This window comes from Alternaria hordeiaustralica (genome assembly GCF_023758085.1).
Source record: "Alternaria hordeiaustralica strain BMP 2776 chromosome Unknown scaffold_18, whole genome shotgun sequence".
Taxonomy (NCBI): Eukaryota; Fungi; Ascomycota; class Dothideomycetes; order Pleosporales; family Pleosporaceae; genus Alternaria; species Alternaria hordeiaustralica.
Window position 1 is genome coordinate 352,483 of NW_026056790.1, and position 13,670 is coordinate 366,152.

The 13,670-nt window shown below is 51.8% G+C and overlaps 4 protein-coding genes across 4 annotated transcripts; 1 reads left to right on the forward strand and 3 right to left on the reverse strand.

Annotated features, from left to right (window-relative positions):
• Positions 1-1,729: 1,729 nt before the first annotated feature.
• Positions 1,730-2,215, forward strand: J4E84_007849 (uncharacterized protein; the record flags this gene model as incomplete). The annotated part of the gene is made up of 2 exons (XM_049390427.1): positions 1,730-1,906; positions 2,138-2,215. 2 exons carry the CDS (start codon positions 1,730-1,732, stop codon positions 2,213-2,215), a joined length of 255 nt encoding a protein of 84 aa, XP_049241887.1.
• A 2,964-nt stretch (positions 2,216-5,179) lies between these two features.
• On the reverse strand, positions 5,180-6,056 carry J4E84_007850 (uncharacterized protein; the record flags this gene model as incomplete). Its single annotated transcript, XM_049390428.1, has 2 exons — positions 5,180-5,672; positions 5,752-6,056. 2 exons carry the CDS (start codon positions 6,054-6,056, stop codon positions 5,180-5,182), a joined length of 798 nt encoding a protein of 265 aa, XP_049241888.1.
• A 270-nt stretch (positions 6,057-6,326) lies between these two features.
• On the reverse strand, positions 6,327-7,076 carry J4E84_007851 (uncharacterized protein; the record flags this gene model as incomplete). The annotated part of the gene is made up of 1 exon (XM_049390429.1): positions 6,327-7,076. One exon carries the CDS (start codon positions 7,074-7,076, stop codon positions 6,327-6,329), a length of 750 nt encoding a protein of 249 aa, XP_049241889.1.
• Positions 7,077-8,030: 954 nt separating this feature from the next.
• J4E84_007852 (uncharacterized protein) lies at positions 8,031-13,649 on the reverse strand (the record flags this gene model as incomplete). The annotated part of the gene is made up of 6 exons (XM_049390430.1): positions 8,031-8,350; positions 8,401-8,508; positions 8,562-11,463; positions 11,528-11,921; positions 12,074-13,583; positions 13,643-13,649. The coding sequence occupies 6 exons, from the start codon at positions 13,647-13,649 to the stop codon at positions 8,031-8,033; spliced, it is 5,241 nt and encodes a 1,746-aa protein (XP_049241890.1).
• Between the last annotated feature and the right edge of the window lie 21 nt (positions 13,650-13,670).

The window sequence follows — 13,670 nt, forward strand, 5'->3', positions numbered from 1 at the left end:
CTTAATCTTAGAAGAACAGCCTAGCTCATGCTAGTAGCGGGTCCATTCTGATGATCTTGGCAATCTGCCCGTACAAAAGCGCTCTTGGTACTACCAACTGAAGACAATATTCGGCGTCCCACTTGCTGCACGAGTAGCGAGAGAATAAAATTCCGCCCAGCCTTCAGTGCTCCTGCTATGACACTCTATCAGAAAGCGGGGATGCATTTCTGCGTCGATTTGGAGGCCATATAGATCCTCAAAGCGGTAATCTGTGACTTTCTGGTGGATCTTTTGGATCCATAGTCTTCTCTTTCCCACGACGCTATTGAAGTTTTGGTGAGGTTGTTCGGCGGACCCCGGATGTGTATATCGTTATGGCGAATGACCAACGCTTTGGTCTCGCTTCGAAGCTTCTTGTTGACAAACTGGAGCTGGTTGGCGACCACATGTCCATTCACTCTGACCGGCTCTTGGTGTATCGTCCTCTTGGTGTCTGACACTGGCTTGTTGGTAGTCAGATTCGTCTCTGAAATTTTTCGTCGCTTCCTCATGGGAGCGTCATCATCTGACTCTTGAACACGACCTACTGGTGCGGGGATTTCGCTCAGTCTTTCTACGTGTTCTTCAAATGTTTGAGGATGGAGACACAACCAACCCACACCCAGTTTGTCCTCGCGATAATAGATTCCTTCATCGATGGTGAGTGCGTATTCGAAGATCTTGTTGCGAAGCTCGCCGGGTAGCTGAAGAAGGCGTGATTCTACCCCTGCGTTGCGCACAGGGGCTTCAGTATGCTTCGTTGACATCATGTCGTATGACTGAGGAATACAGTCCTTGAGGGATAGTGCAGTCGACTTGTCGCGTGCTTGGGAGATACACAAGCTATTTGGAAAGGTAAGTGGTAGGTGATGTGGTTTAAATTATACCAGTAGCTTCAGAGAGGCAGAAGCGTATGAAAAATCCTTACTCCGGACACAGTCTCTGCCTAGTCCCCATTTTACATCTGAGAAGATGAGAGGGACTCTGCGGCTTTGCTCTTCATACGCTGTGATTCGCTGTACCCCTTTAATCGCATGTTATTGTAGTGGTAGACCAAGCGACTAAGCGCAGAGATCGAATGAATGGTGTCGAGTATACAATTCCACTGGTATCGGCCCGATCAGTACCAAGGTTGAGCAGGAAGAAACTGCGCCTTGAGACGAAGCGCAATAGAACCTTCTTCAAAACATAACGTGTGCTAATTCAGCTTGAGGCACTCGCTGCTTTGACGGACGGTGCAGCATGTCGCGATAGAGTTTGCGAAATCCATGGGTACTACCTGCGAGGCTCACCGCCGCCGCGATGTCTACCCAGGTGATTTCCAGGCCTGGGGAGGACACAACGGCCTTGGAAGATTGATGGTCGATAAGGGAGGGAGGAATGACGTGTCAGCACCAATCACGATCTCCGCAACCCAGCTTACCATGCGCAGCTTTAGCGCGATTCATCAACCTCGGCATACCTCCACATTATAGCATTCCACGACCGAGCCGCAACCCGAGCTACTACTAGATCAACCCCAGACTCCGCCCGTGATCACTTCTATCGCATCACCATAGCCATACTCACCAGTCCTTCACCGACAAATCCTCCGAAAGTCCCTAACTAAACGCGACCGTCGCGACCTCCTCTCACATTTCAAACGCCGAAGTACCTCTCCTCCGTTGCCGTCGCGCCGCCGCCGCCGAAACGCGTCCATAAGCCCACCATGTCCGAGTCTCTCACCACCAAGCAAGTCGCCGAGCACAACACAGTCGAGAAGGGACTGTACATAATAGTCGACAACGATGTATACAAGATGGACTCGTTTGTGGATGAGCACCCCGGTGGCGCTAAGATCCTGAAGAGAGTCGGTGGAAAGGATGCTAGCAAGCAGTTCTGGAAGGTACGTTATAGCCAACACATAGAGAAGGCGAGAAGGAAGGAATGCCTGGGACGATTCGTTACGCGCGGTCTTCCAGGGCCGGGTTTGCTGTTGCGCGTTTGGTCTTGGTACCGCCGCACTGATGGTACTCGGTGCTCGGTACCAGCGGAATCATGGCAGACTGGACCCTTGATTCTATCATCGAAAGTGCCTTATCGCACATGAAGTTTGGGTATGCTGACCAAGACACAGTACCACAACGAGAGCGTATTGAAGAAGTACGCACCTAAGCTCAAGATCGGCACAGTCAAGGAGGAGTCCAAGTTATAGATACACATTTAATATACCAATGATCACCATTCAATTCACTTACATCGCACGTCTCCTTGTATATCGCGCATCAAATACCCAATCCATGAAGAAATGCGATGCCATGACGCAATTCTCACCGCCTGTTGCATGTTCATTCACTACACCAGCAAGACTACCCAAGATCAATGCAAAACTATAAATTACGACAAAATTCTACTCTATGGACGTATTGGTATAATGCGTTCTCTCTGATTCAAAAGCAACAAGCTCGCAAAAACAAACATGCCGTGGGTATCGTGATATAGCAAACGCCTGTTCTCAATGCTGCGCGAAAATATGCCAAACTCGTTGCTGCGTAATATCTCTCTTGCTCTCTCTTTCTCTGCTCTTCGCACCTAGAAGCACGTCCACCGCTTCTTCACGCCAGGTCTTGAGTTTGGCCTGGGTGTAGGGCTCGTCCGCGGCCGCGCACTGTCCTTCTCATTCATATGCGCGTCATCCAAATCGTCCATGCGATAGCGGCGCACAGATCCAGCATCCGACTGATCTTTCTCGTAGAACTTCTCTTGCGGGCCGGAAACACATCGCGGTGTTACTTTGCGGAAGAAACCTCGTAGACCGCTGTTGGCTTTGTCGATTCTTTCGTACTCGCGTTTTCGCGTGCATGGTGATGTCCAGTGCATGGTTGTGTTGGTCTTTTCTGCGCTGATTGTGTCTTCGCTTTGGCGGGGCATGGATGTTTCTTCCACTACGCGTAGACTGTCTGAGCTGAAACGCGTTGCTGCGCTGGGAAAACCGAATGCGTCACCGTGAGACATTGCCGGGCTTGGAAGACCGGAATTTGACTGATAGGATGGATTTGAGAAGATGCTGCAGCTGCGGAAGTGCAGAGCGAGAACGTCGTCGACATCTTGGCTGGTTGTGGTTGCGGGGGGTGTTTGGAAACTCTTCACTCGGTAGTGGCGCGCAGGTCTTGAGGGATCCACAATAGTACAGGAAGTGCGTCGCGATGAGGGCTTTGAGCCATGGCCACGGCTCTTTGATCTGCTGTTTGAGTTTTCTGATGATGTGGTGGACTGTTGTCGTAATGGTCGTGAGCGCTGCTCTGATACTGGTCGTCGTGGCTCCATGTCTGCAACCTGGAGAGGAGCGATCGATTCGACTTTATTTCTGCGATGTTTGCTATGCCGGATGGTATTGTTGTTGCACAGTGGTTCTTGGCTGGGTATCTTAGGGAGATAGGAACCCGCAACACTATCAATTCGATTCATCGCCGATCTATCAAAGATCGAGAACGGGGAGTGACGTAGATGTGAGGTGTCTTAAAGGATATTGAATCGGTAATATTGTCTTAGTGGTGAATAATTTCGGTACTCGTCTAGGTCGGATATCAGTATCGGAATAGGAAGGTTCTGTGCTCAAGGGGTAAAAGCCCATACCAGCAGCCAGTGCCAACACCGAAACACACAGATTTGGATTCCTCGCGCGTACGGCACACACAAGCGGTATAAGAGAATGAAATCTGGAATCACAGGCGGGCTATGTGACGCCAGTAATTGTTGGGTCAGTCAAGTGACGAACCGCGGGACCCGCCTGGAGGACTATTGAATCAACCGCGGTCAGTAGGAGGGAAACTAGAGCCTAGTATATAAAGAAGAGATCAAAACGTCCCAAATGTCGATCTTGGCCGTTGGTTGGCCCAGACCCTGCCAGCATGCAGCGAGACGCACGGCATGCACGATCTCTTGACGAGTTTGAGCCGAGCGCGTGGGCACCTCTACGAAAAGGGTTGGGAGTTCACCGCCTCCCAGGACTCGATTTCCGGGGCCTGAATAGACTAGGCGCGTGAAAAGACTAGCGGCGCGATTAAACTGGAGAAGGATTTCGCTAGCTTCCGTGCGTTCGAGACGGAGCATGACAGATGCACTAAATATGTCACAATCAGAGTCGCACATGGGGGGCAGAGGACGAAACATTCAAGTATGATGTCGTCGGCTTTCACATGCCAGCGATGATGTGGTAGCGCGTGAGAGGCCACACACACAGCTTCGGACGCTGATCACTTCGGGTTGGCTCGTGATAAGGGAAGGAGGGCGCGAGGCCATGTCGAATAGACGCGAGTGGCAGCCTCGTCTACCGACAAGTCGATCCGGCACAACCTTGGGAGTGCAGCACGGACGGCGGGAAGGACCGAATCAAATCAAAGAACGACAGGCCAGCGACATCGGGCCAAGATGACCCACGCTCGACTCAGGCAAGCGCACGCGGAAATGTCGAGCCTGAAAAGCAAAGGATGCCAGATGAAGCGCTGCGCATGGCGTCGTGGGCATTGCTGAGAGGGGCGTCAGGGAAGATTACACCAAACCGCTGCGGCGGGTACCGGCGCAGAACCCTGAACCACCACCCTAAAATACATCCATTTCTCCCACAGCCCTTTCTTACACGAATGAGAGGCAGTAAAAGTCTTTGCTCCCACATGTACGTCTTGTGGGCGCGCGGCCCGCTGCCTTACTGCTTACAGTTATCCGCTGCAAACGCTCTTTGGAGGGTGGAACCCATGCGCCAAGGCCACATCCAATGCAGATGATGCAGCTGATCGGGCCAGGGACGCCGCCAATGGCTATGTCATGCGGCAGCACAACACCACCAATGGCGTCCTACTCGCACGCGGAGATGAGTCTGCATTGCAGCTTTTTTGTCGCTAAGCTAGTCATCGCAAGGGTCGTCTGGAAGATCGGCTCGCACGTGGTATCCTCACGAACCCCTCTTTCACTCCACCACGCAGGCACAATGCGCACACTGCGAACTCCGTGCGAAGCATCACAGAAAGGCGGTATGACTTGGCAGGTACACTCCTGCCTTTTGACTCGCAGTAAGAGGGCCTGTGCGATGAAACGAACGCAGAACTTCTCCACTACCCTACAGTTCCGTGAGTGCGTGCCCCGTTCCGCGGGTCGTTCGGAAATAACCAGTACGAATTGCCTATAGCATCTCGTCGTAAAACCCCTCAATGAATTCCGCAACTTCGTCAAAAGACTCAAGACAGTGCCAGTGCCCAACTCCTTCCATAACGGCCAGTCTCTTCTCGCTGCTGCCAATCTCCTCGAACATCTTCTTGCACCCTTCAAGCGGTGCGCTCTTGTCCTCCTCACCAGCGAGGATGAGTACGGGCACGCTGATCTTGCTGTACTGAGGCGGCTTTGCATTGATAATGACTCGACAGTTGGAAATATAACCCGCTGGATCCTGTGATAGCAATAACTCGCGGATCATCGCTTTGACCAGTGGAGACGCGTTCTTTCCGACTGCAGCATGTGGGATGCTGTCTGCCATGGGCTGCATACCGTCTTTTGCAACGGTTTCTATCCGTTCGTGGAAGCGGGGGCCTGCCTCAGGGTTGGGATATACAGGGCCGATCAGAATAGCTGCTACAATGCGGTCACTTCGCTCAGCCGCAAGGTGTGCGCCGACGATGCTAGAGACGTGTCAGTTGTCGTGTTCAGTGCAGTCGCGTCTTCCAATGCTTCTTTCTGCCCGAGAGGTTGCTGACGTACCCTCCCATGCTGTGCCCAACGAACACAGCCTTGTCGACGTTCAGCGCGTCCAGAATCCCAATCACATCTTCTCCTAGCGTCTCAATGCTCTGCTCGACAAATGTGTACATCGATCGACCAGCCCCTGTATTGTCAAAGGTAATGCAGCGGAATCCATTCGCGACCAAGCTCTGAGTTACTGGCTGATAGTAATTCTGCGAAGAGCCCAGCCCGTGCATGAAGATGAGTGTTTCGCGTGTCTTGCCATCTTGTGGTTTCAGGTCGGTGTAGTGAAAGCGTTTGTAGCCGACGTGGAGGAAGGGCATGTTGGATGGAACGTAGCCGTGTTTGTGAGTTCGTTTCACAACAGCTTGAGATGGGTGACGGGACTGGTTCCGATCGGAAGCGGAACCATGCGGATAGTGCTAATGACATCACTGGGGTACAGCAAGCACAAGAACACTGAACTTCGTCGCATCTGCACAAATTTACGTTTCTCTAACCCGAAAGCCATGATTGGTTACCGATGTAGTATATCTGAATGTATGATAGCCATAGCATTTACGGAATCCAACCAAGTAATGAACAGACACCTCTCAACTGTCACTCGACCCATCTGTAATGATCTTCACCTGATACCACTCATGTATCGCCTGCTTGCACTCCTCTCTCAATCTCGCGATTGCTGGCGCATCATCCTTTGCCAATAACGTCGATAGTAGTTGCGCCAACCCCTCTCTCGTAGTAACCTCCTTCAACGCGTCTAAGCCAGGATCCTCGTTCGCCGTTTCCGCGATGCTTAGCATCCTACTCGCATCGCTCTTCGCCCGCGACCTCCTTCGCCTGCCAAAAATTGAGAACACGCTTCGTGACTGGGTCTGTTGCTCCTGCCCACTGGCATCCCACAGCGCGACTCGGCTGATGAAATGCTTTATCGCCGCTTCTTCGAAGCTCTCTCTTCGTCTCTCAATCGCCTTGTCAAATTCCGGATCGAGCGTGTAGCTGTCGTGGTCCCATCTGTAAAGCAGGTAGCGGAAAGTGCGCACTTCAGCATCGGGTATAGATAGGTCGCCGAAGTCTGTTGTGAAAGGGTCGTAGGAGATCGAGGAAGATGATGAAGTCGGTCGTTCGCTGGTGGTACTCGTTGGTGTTGCGACGTGGCCGTATTTCAGTTCGAGAGCGTGGTGTGTATCTATGACCTTTTGGAGAGCAACCTTGCGTTTTTGGAGTACAGCGTCGGTGCCTTCGAAGAGGTGTGGAGAGGATGGTTTGCTGGACAGGTGGCTTCTGCTGCGATGGAGGCCGAAGGTGTGATGCCGCTTGAATTCTAGAGATGGTCGTGTCATCGTGTTTGTGTCCATATTCAACCCAGTTGTCTTTTCGTGGAGTAGTCAAGATGAGGATTAGTCTAAATAGAACAATAGAGGTGTGATCAAGCGTATCGTTGTGAATATTCAGTTCCTAGAGCATACGTATGGTGAAAGAAGTGAAACCCATGAAAGAGAAAAAACCAGAAACCAGGAAGAAAGGCCACAGACTCAACCCTCTGCCAACAAACTCAACCGTGGATGCCGGCTAACCCAGACGCCCACGCCCAATTGACGCACATCCCGTTAGCCGAGAAGGGGGAAGGGGGTGACGCAAGCCCTTTTCTGACATGCAGATCTGCGAGGGCAGACTCATCCTCACCACCGGTGTTGTATAAGGTGTAAAGTTGTGTCGCGGGACGCTGACTCTAGTGACGATCTATTGGCAGCGACTGTGCCACTGCTTTGTTGAGCCACTTCATGAGCCACTTCGTGGTTCAGTCACTGCGCCGCAGGGTGCGCGGCATTTTTCGGCGTTAATTAAAGTGGGGACGGCGACACGCTGGCGAGGGTGCTGACGCCAAGTCGTGCTTTGGCCGATGATCCGGCGAGCACAGTGATGCCGTGAGGTTGCTCGTGCTGCGAGCTTACGCGTCGAAATGTCTGTTCTGAGAGTGTGCGTGCTGGGCCGTCATTGCATCGTATTGCAACCCCGCACGGTGAAGCTTTGGCAGGAAGAAGGTTGAGTCAACATGATGAACAGAACGAACGGGTATGTATTCACGCGCACTACAAAGAATATTCGATCATCCAGCGCTGCCGGCGAGAATGCTACGATTTACCTGGAACATGAAGGAAGTCCCCTATGATTTCCTTCAGTGAGCGTAACGCCATGCAATGCAAGAACGACCGGCCTCTAACAACGCGAACGGGAATTCGGAAAGCAGCAAAACATCCACCCGTCAATCCTTAAATTGGCCAAGAAAATGCGGTTTACTCGGAAGGCGGTACAGGCTCCGTCTTGCCGTTGGGTAATATGTGTTGGGTGGTGCTCATACGAACACTGGACGGCCTTTCCAGCTTCGTCCCGTGTTCTGCAGCATTTCCATGCTGCACGTCTTTCTCGAGATCCCTGTGTCCACTCGTGACATCAGGCAGCGCTTCAGCTTCGTTCAATGCTTGTTTGACCAACTTTTTCGCCTCGATCGCAAGATTGGGGATTTCTTCCACCTCCTTGTTCTTGTTCAGGTATGAGTCCAGTAGCGCTTTGAGCGTCTGCGCGCGAACCGGTTTCGCGAGGTAATTGTTCATGCCTACTAGGTCAGCACATGTTTTAAACGTAGATTAAGCTGCCAAAACTTACCGGATTCCAGGCACTTCTCGCGGTCTCCTTGAATAGCGGAAGCGGTCATGGCAATGATGAGTACATTTCGAATCTCGGGATTGGGATGCTTGCGAATCAGTTTCGTAGCTATACATGGTCAGTATTCATGTGCTAGTTGAGGCGCGGGTAGCAATCCTTACCTTCGTAGCCATCACAATGCGGCATTTGCACATCCATGAGAATAAGATGGAAGGGGCGACCATTCTCCGAAGCACGCTCAAGAGCGTCGATAGTCTTGTATCCGTCGAGATAAGCGTCGCATTTGAAGCCAAGCTTTTGCACGAAGCTGATTGCGATGCGCTGGTTGATCAAGTTGTCTTCTGCGATGCAGACCCGTAGTTCTCGTCTGGGTATCGTGGAAAGATCGATGCAGGAACCCGACAGTTGCTCATGGCCGTTATTCTCCTGGCTTGAGAACCTAGCCATAGGGTCTGGCTCTCGTGTCCTTTGCTGCTGACTGCCTGCTTGCGCTTTCGGCACTTTCTTGAATCGCAACGAAAAGGTGACCGTTGTACCTTGGCCTGGCTGGCTGTCGAGACGTACTGTACCATGCATAACGTTCTCTATGAGGGCTTTGCAAATACTCAGACCAAGGCCAGTGCCACCGTAGCTCCTAGCAGAGCTGGACTCTATCTGCGAGAAAGGAAGGAACAATTTTTGCTTCTGTTCGTCTGGAATACCAATGCCAGTATCGATAACGCTGCATGTCACATCTGCCCAGTCGTCTGTCTCTTGGTCAACAACAGCGCGGACAGTGACAGATCCTCGTGGCGTGAACTTGTAGCTGTTGGACAGCAAGTTCATGAGAATCTGATGCAGTCGGACAGGGTCGCCCATAACGAGCATCTCTGGATCCAGATGCAATTGCTCAATGGTTTTGAGGCCTCTTTCGGCGTTCGTGTAGGCCAAAGCGCGGACTACTTCCGCAATTGTTTCGCTCAATGAAATGGGCATCTCCAAGACATTCATCTTGCCAGCCTCGAGCTTGGAGTAATCCAGAAGGTCGTTAATGATCGAGAGCAGCGTATCGGCGCAGACACGAATTGAATCGGCGTATCCAGTTTGTTCCGAGTTTAGCGGTGAAGCCTTCAACAGCTCAGACATACCAATCACGCCGTTCAAGGGAGTACGCAACTCGTGCGACACGTTGGCCAGGAACAAACTCTTTGCCTTCGCGGCTTCTTCTTTCAGCTTCATGTTACGCACAGCTATGGCTTCAGCCTCTTTCGCCTTGATCTCTGCTGCCCGCGCCTGTGACAAAGCGCGTTTCTGCATTTCAAGCATGGCTTCGTTGCTTGCGGATACTCTTTCCACCTCTTTGAAAAGCAGTGCATTGGCTAAGGAGATGGAAATTTGATTCACCAGTAACCGAAGCACCTGGGTGTTACGTTCGGTAAACGAATTCGGCGGGCCCTCGACGTATATTGAACCAAGAAGGTGATCGCTGTGCAGAATCGGGATGCAGATGACTGCTTTCCCCTCGGGGTTCCGTTGAAGGTAGGCGTCAGAAACATTGGAGAAGCGGTCGTCTTCTAGTAGGTTCTGGACGAAGACTATCTCTCGGAAGCGGAGTGTGTAGAGCGTCACTTGCCGCGCAACAACATCGTCCACAGTATCTAAAGGTTGACTGGCAGGGAAGGATGTGACGCCGGAAGAGACCCCACTGTCGTTGTCAGGCTCGTTGGTGGCAACGCATGCGATCGACCATTCGATTTGTGAGTCTTCAATCACTATGCCGCACAAGGTACCGCCCGTAGATTCAAGCAAAATGGTACTCATCTTCGCCATCAATTTATCGACGACGAGCTCGCTAGACAAGACTTGACTCGACTCCAAGATTGAGGATAGGTCTAGCATGTCCAGACCGACAGCGGAGAGACCGTTGTGTAGAGCTGGAGCAGACTCTTGGCGCCGTGTTTCCGGGACAATCCAGTTCTGTGTTCGATCGACTGCAGTCTCCGCGCCCAGAAGTTGATCATGATCATTTTGCTCCAGTCTGAAGGCCGTGTTACCCGTGTCTACGAGGGAGGTTTGTACAGCTTGGTCCACTGTCGTGAGCGAGGCGCTGCTACGCACTAGCCACTCATACCGACTCGCGAAGTGATTTGCTTTTCCGTATGCTGACATCCTCCGATATACCGAGATGCAGTCTTTCAAAGAATGTCGGGCCGCCCTGTAGGCCTTCTTGTCTACCAACCATCCGGTGTAGAGCTCGAGAGCAAACGCTTCGTCCAATGCAAATTCGTAACGTTCGCTATGCTCCATGGCAGCCTCATAATTCTCCAGCGCGGATTGCGGATCGGCATTAACATCCCCAAGGACGGCAGTGAGAAGATGTATCCAGCCCCGGTAGTTGACATCAGTGGTGGTGCAACATGTCTCGAGCAATTTGAGGGTCTCATGAACATGTTTTACCATCTCGTCTCTCCGGCTATGAGCGGACTTCTCTCGGAGAACAGCCATGTATGCCAACGATAAGTAGTATCGGACCGAGTAATTGAGTCTTTCTGACCAAAGACTGCTCAGCATCGGAAGTAGCATCTCCCCAAGAGCCACTGCATCCGAATGATGACCATAGAGTACCAACAACGGAAGTTTGGTTGCAAGATATATAGACTTGGGACGCTTCGGATTGCTGGCCGTATTTTCGAGGAACTCAATGTACTCGACCTCATTGTGATCGTGGTCCGAGAGGAGGGAAAGAGCGTTGCTTGAGTCAGTCTTTCCCTGGAGCGCTCTTGCATATTGACGAGCAGCCGTGAGGAAAACTCCTCCACGCATGTCTTTCTGCCAGTTTCGCATATCGAGCGGTGTTTCCTCAATCCAGGCCTCCAATTCTGCGACGTCGTATGAAGCCATGACCCTAAAGTGAGCCTGTACACCAAGATTTAGAAGTGTGAGGATGCGATCGCCGGCAGTTAGTGAAGCCTGCAAGGCTGCTTCTAAGCTCGGTATCAGATCGCCTACAGGCGCTTCCAAGTGACCCAGAAACATTGGCTGCAAAGTTTGACCTCTTCCCAGGGTGTAGTAGTCTTCAGGGAACTGCAGAGGTAGAGGTATGAAGTCAGTATATGTCTCACGTGCACTTCTTATAGCCAGAACTTACCATCTGAAAGATTCGCTTTGCAATCGCACCCATGTCGACTGCGAAATTCGTCATTCCGAAACGACCGCCCGCAACAGTGCCCAGATGCACGTATGCAAGGGCAACCTGTGACATGGTACCCTTTTCGAGATGGACGGTGATAAGCTTCAGCGTCGCCTGATAGAAAAGCAGGCTGTTCGACCAGAACGCCGCACTAAGGAGTTCGATGAAGACAGGCCCAATAGTCATCAGGACACGGTCGTCGGGAGACGGACGCCGCTTGAGCAGTTCTTCCTTATCGATGTTCTGAAGCGTGCCATATATCTGCTGAAACTGAGCATCGCACGCCTCCCATGTTGTCGGAGGAATAGGGGAATTGAGCAAAGACAAACAGTCTTTGAGAGCCTGGAACGCACTATAGATGGTGATGTCGTTAGCTAACCGTCGCGATAGTTGCAGTGATGAAAGGTGGCAGGTACACATGCAAGTTCTCAAAGGTCATGCTATCTTGCAAGCGTGCAACCCGCTCCAGGCGCGAGCACGGAAGGGAGGTGGAACATTACTTACCCGAAACTGTCGCCGCGAATAGCAAACACCCTAGATTGTAGAATGAACGAACTGGCCATATCGCAGGGATCGCGGGCATGCTGGAAGGTCGTCCGGATCAAGCTAAGAGCCTCATCGAACATGCCCTGGTGCCAATAGCATTCTGCCGAGCGCACAAAGAGCTGCAACGTCTCTTGGTAGGATACGTCCGGCCTATTGTCGTCCCATGGATCGTCTTGCAGAAGCATGAGGCTGTGCGCGAAGTAGTAGATGCCAGTTGATCGCGCGCCCGACTCGCATGCAGTTTCTCCAGCTTGATACAGCATATCACGGAATGGAGCTCGCACTGTTTCCTTGGTCTTGATCAGTTCTGCAGCGAGACAGATGTGACGACTCTGCATGTACAAAGCCTTGGAGCCTGACGTTGAGTCGTCGTTGTACTCCTCGCCGGAAGTTATCATCTTGGCAATGGTGAAGTGCATCAACTGCGTATCCCATTCCTTGTCGAGGGAATTCACAGCCGCTGTAAGGTACCGATCGTGACTGAATCTGAATCGAGCATCTTGCTCAGCAGGCATGAGTACGTAGGCTTTCAGTGCTGCATCGAGAGCTGTGACGGCACACTCGTCTCTCTCGAATAGTGGTAGCCTCCCATGAGCTGCGGGCTTGTTCGCAGGCTGAAGGAGCTTCTTCAGAAGTTCGAACGAGAACGTGCCACCCAGGAGGGATGCCCACGCCAAGAGCTTCCTACTGGAAGATGGTAATTCTGTCAACCGCTTTGTTATAAAGTCAGTCGTAACGGATGATCCATACTCTGGACTCTCGAAAACGGCGAAGACTTTGTCTAGGTCGAAAACCCAGGTGTTCTCGCGCCACTCGTAGTACACGCAGCGTTTCCGATAGCAAGTGTCCAGTATCTCGCGTATATAGAAGAGGTTACCTCGAGACTTTTCCTGAATTACCGCTACTAGAGGAAGGATATACTGATGGTCCCGATGGAGCGTCTCAGCCACGTAGTCGGCCGTCTGGGCCTCTACAAAAGGAAGAAGCTGTACTCTGGTAGCGTGACGCAGTAGTGGGGTGAGTTCTCGGGGTAGGGTCTCTTCGTCGCTGTACGTGAGCATAAGAACAAGCGGAATTTTGGCTTGCACGATGTGATGAATCAGCTCAGCGCTTTCGGGATCAGCATACTGGACATCTTCCAAACTCCATGTGCAGAGCTTGTGCATTGCCAGCAGTCGTAGAACATCTATGAAGACATTCATGAATCTGGAAGATTTCGAAGCACCTCCGCTTCGTAGCCAAGCCTCGGCAGTATGTCCAGCTGATCCGCAGTGAACGGCAGGAGATGATGCCCGTCGAGTCAAGTCCTTAGTGGGCTCCATGTCCTTCTGTTGCGGACTCTTTCCGTTCGTGTTCAAGAGCCATTCCGGTAGATCAAGGTAGGTTCGTAACACCGCCCAAACTCCACTGTTCCTGAGGTAATGGCGCAATCTCTGGTGAAATTCCGTCGTTACGTCCGCCTCGCTGACTAGACGGAGAGATGTAAGTTAGTAGCTGCAGAATGGGAACAGGAATGTCTAAGATGACTGTACATACTGGCTTACGTTAGCACAAT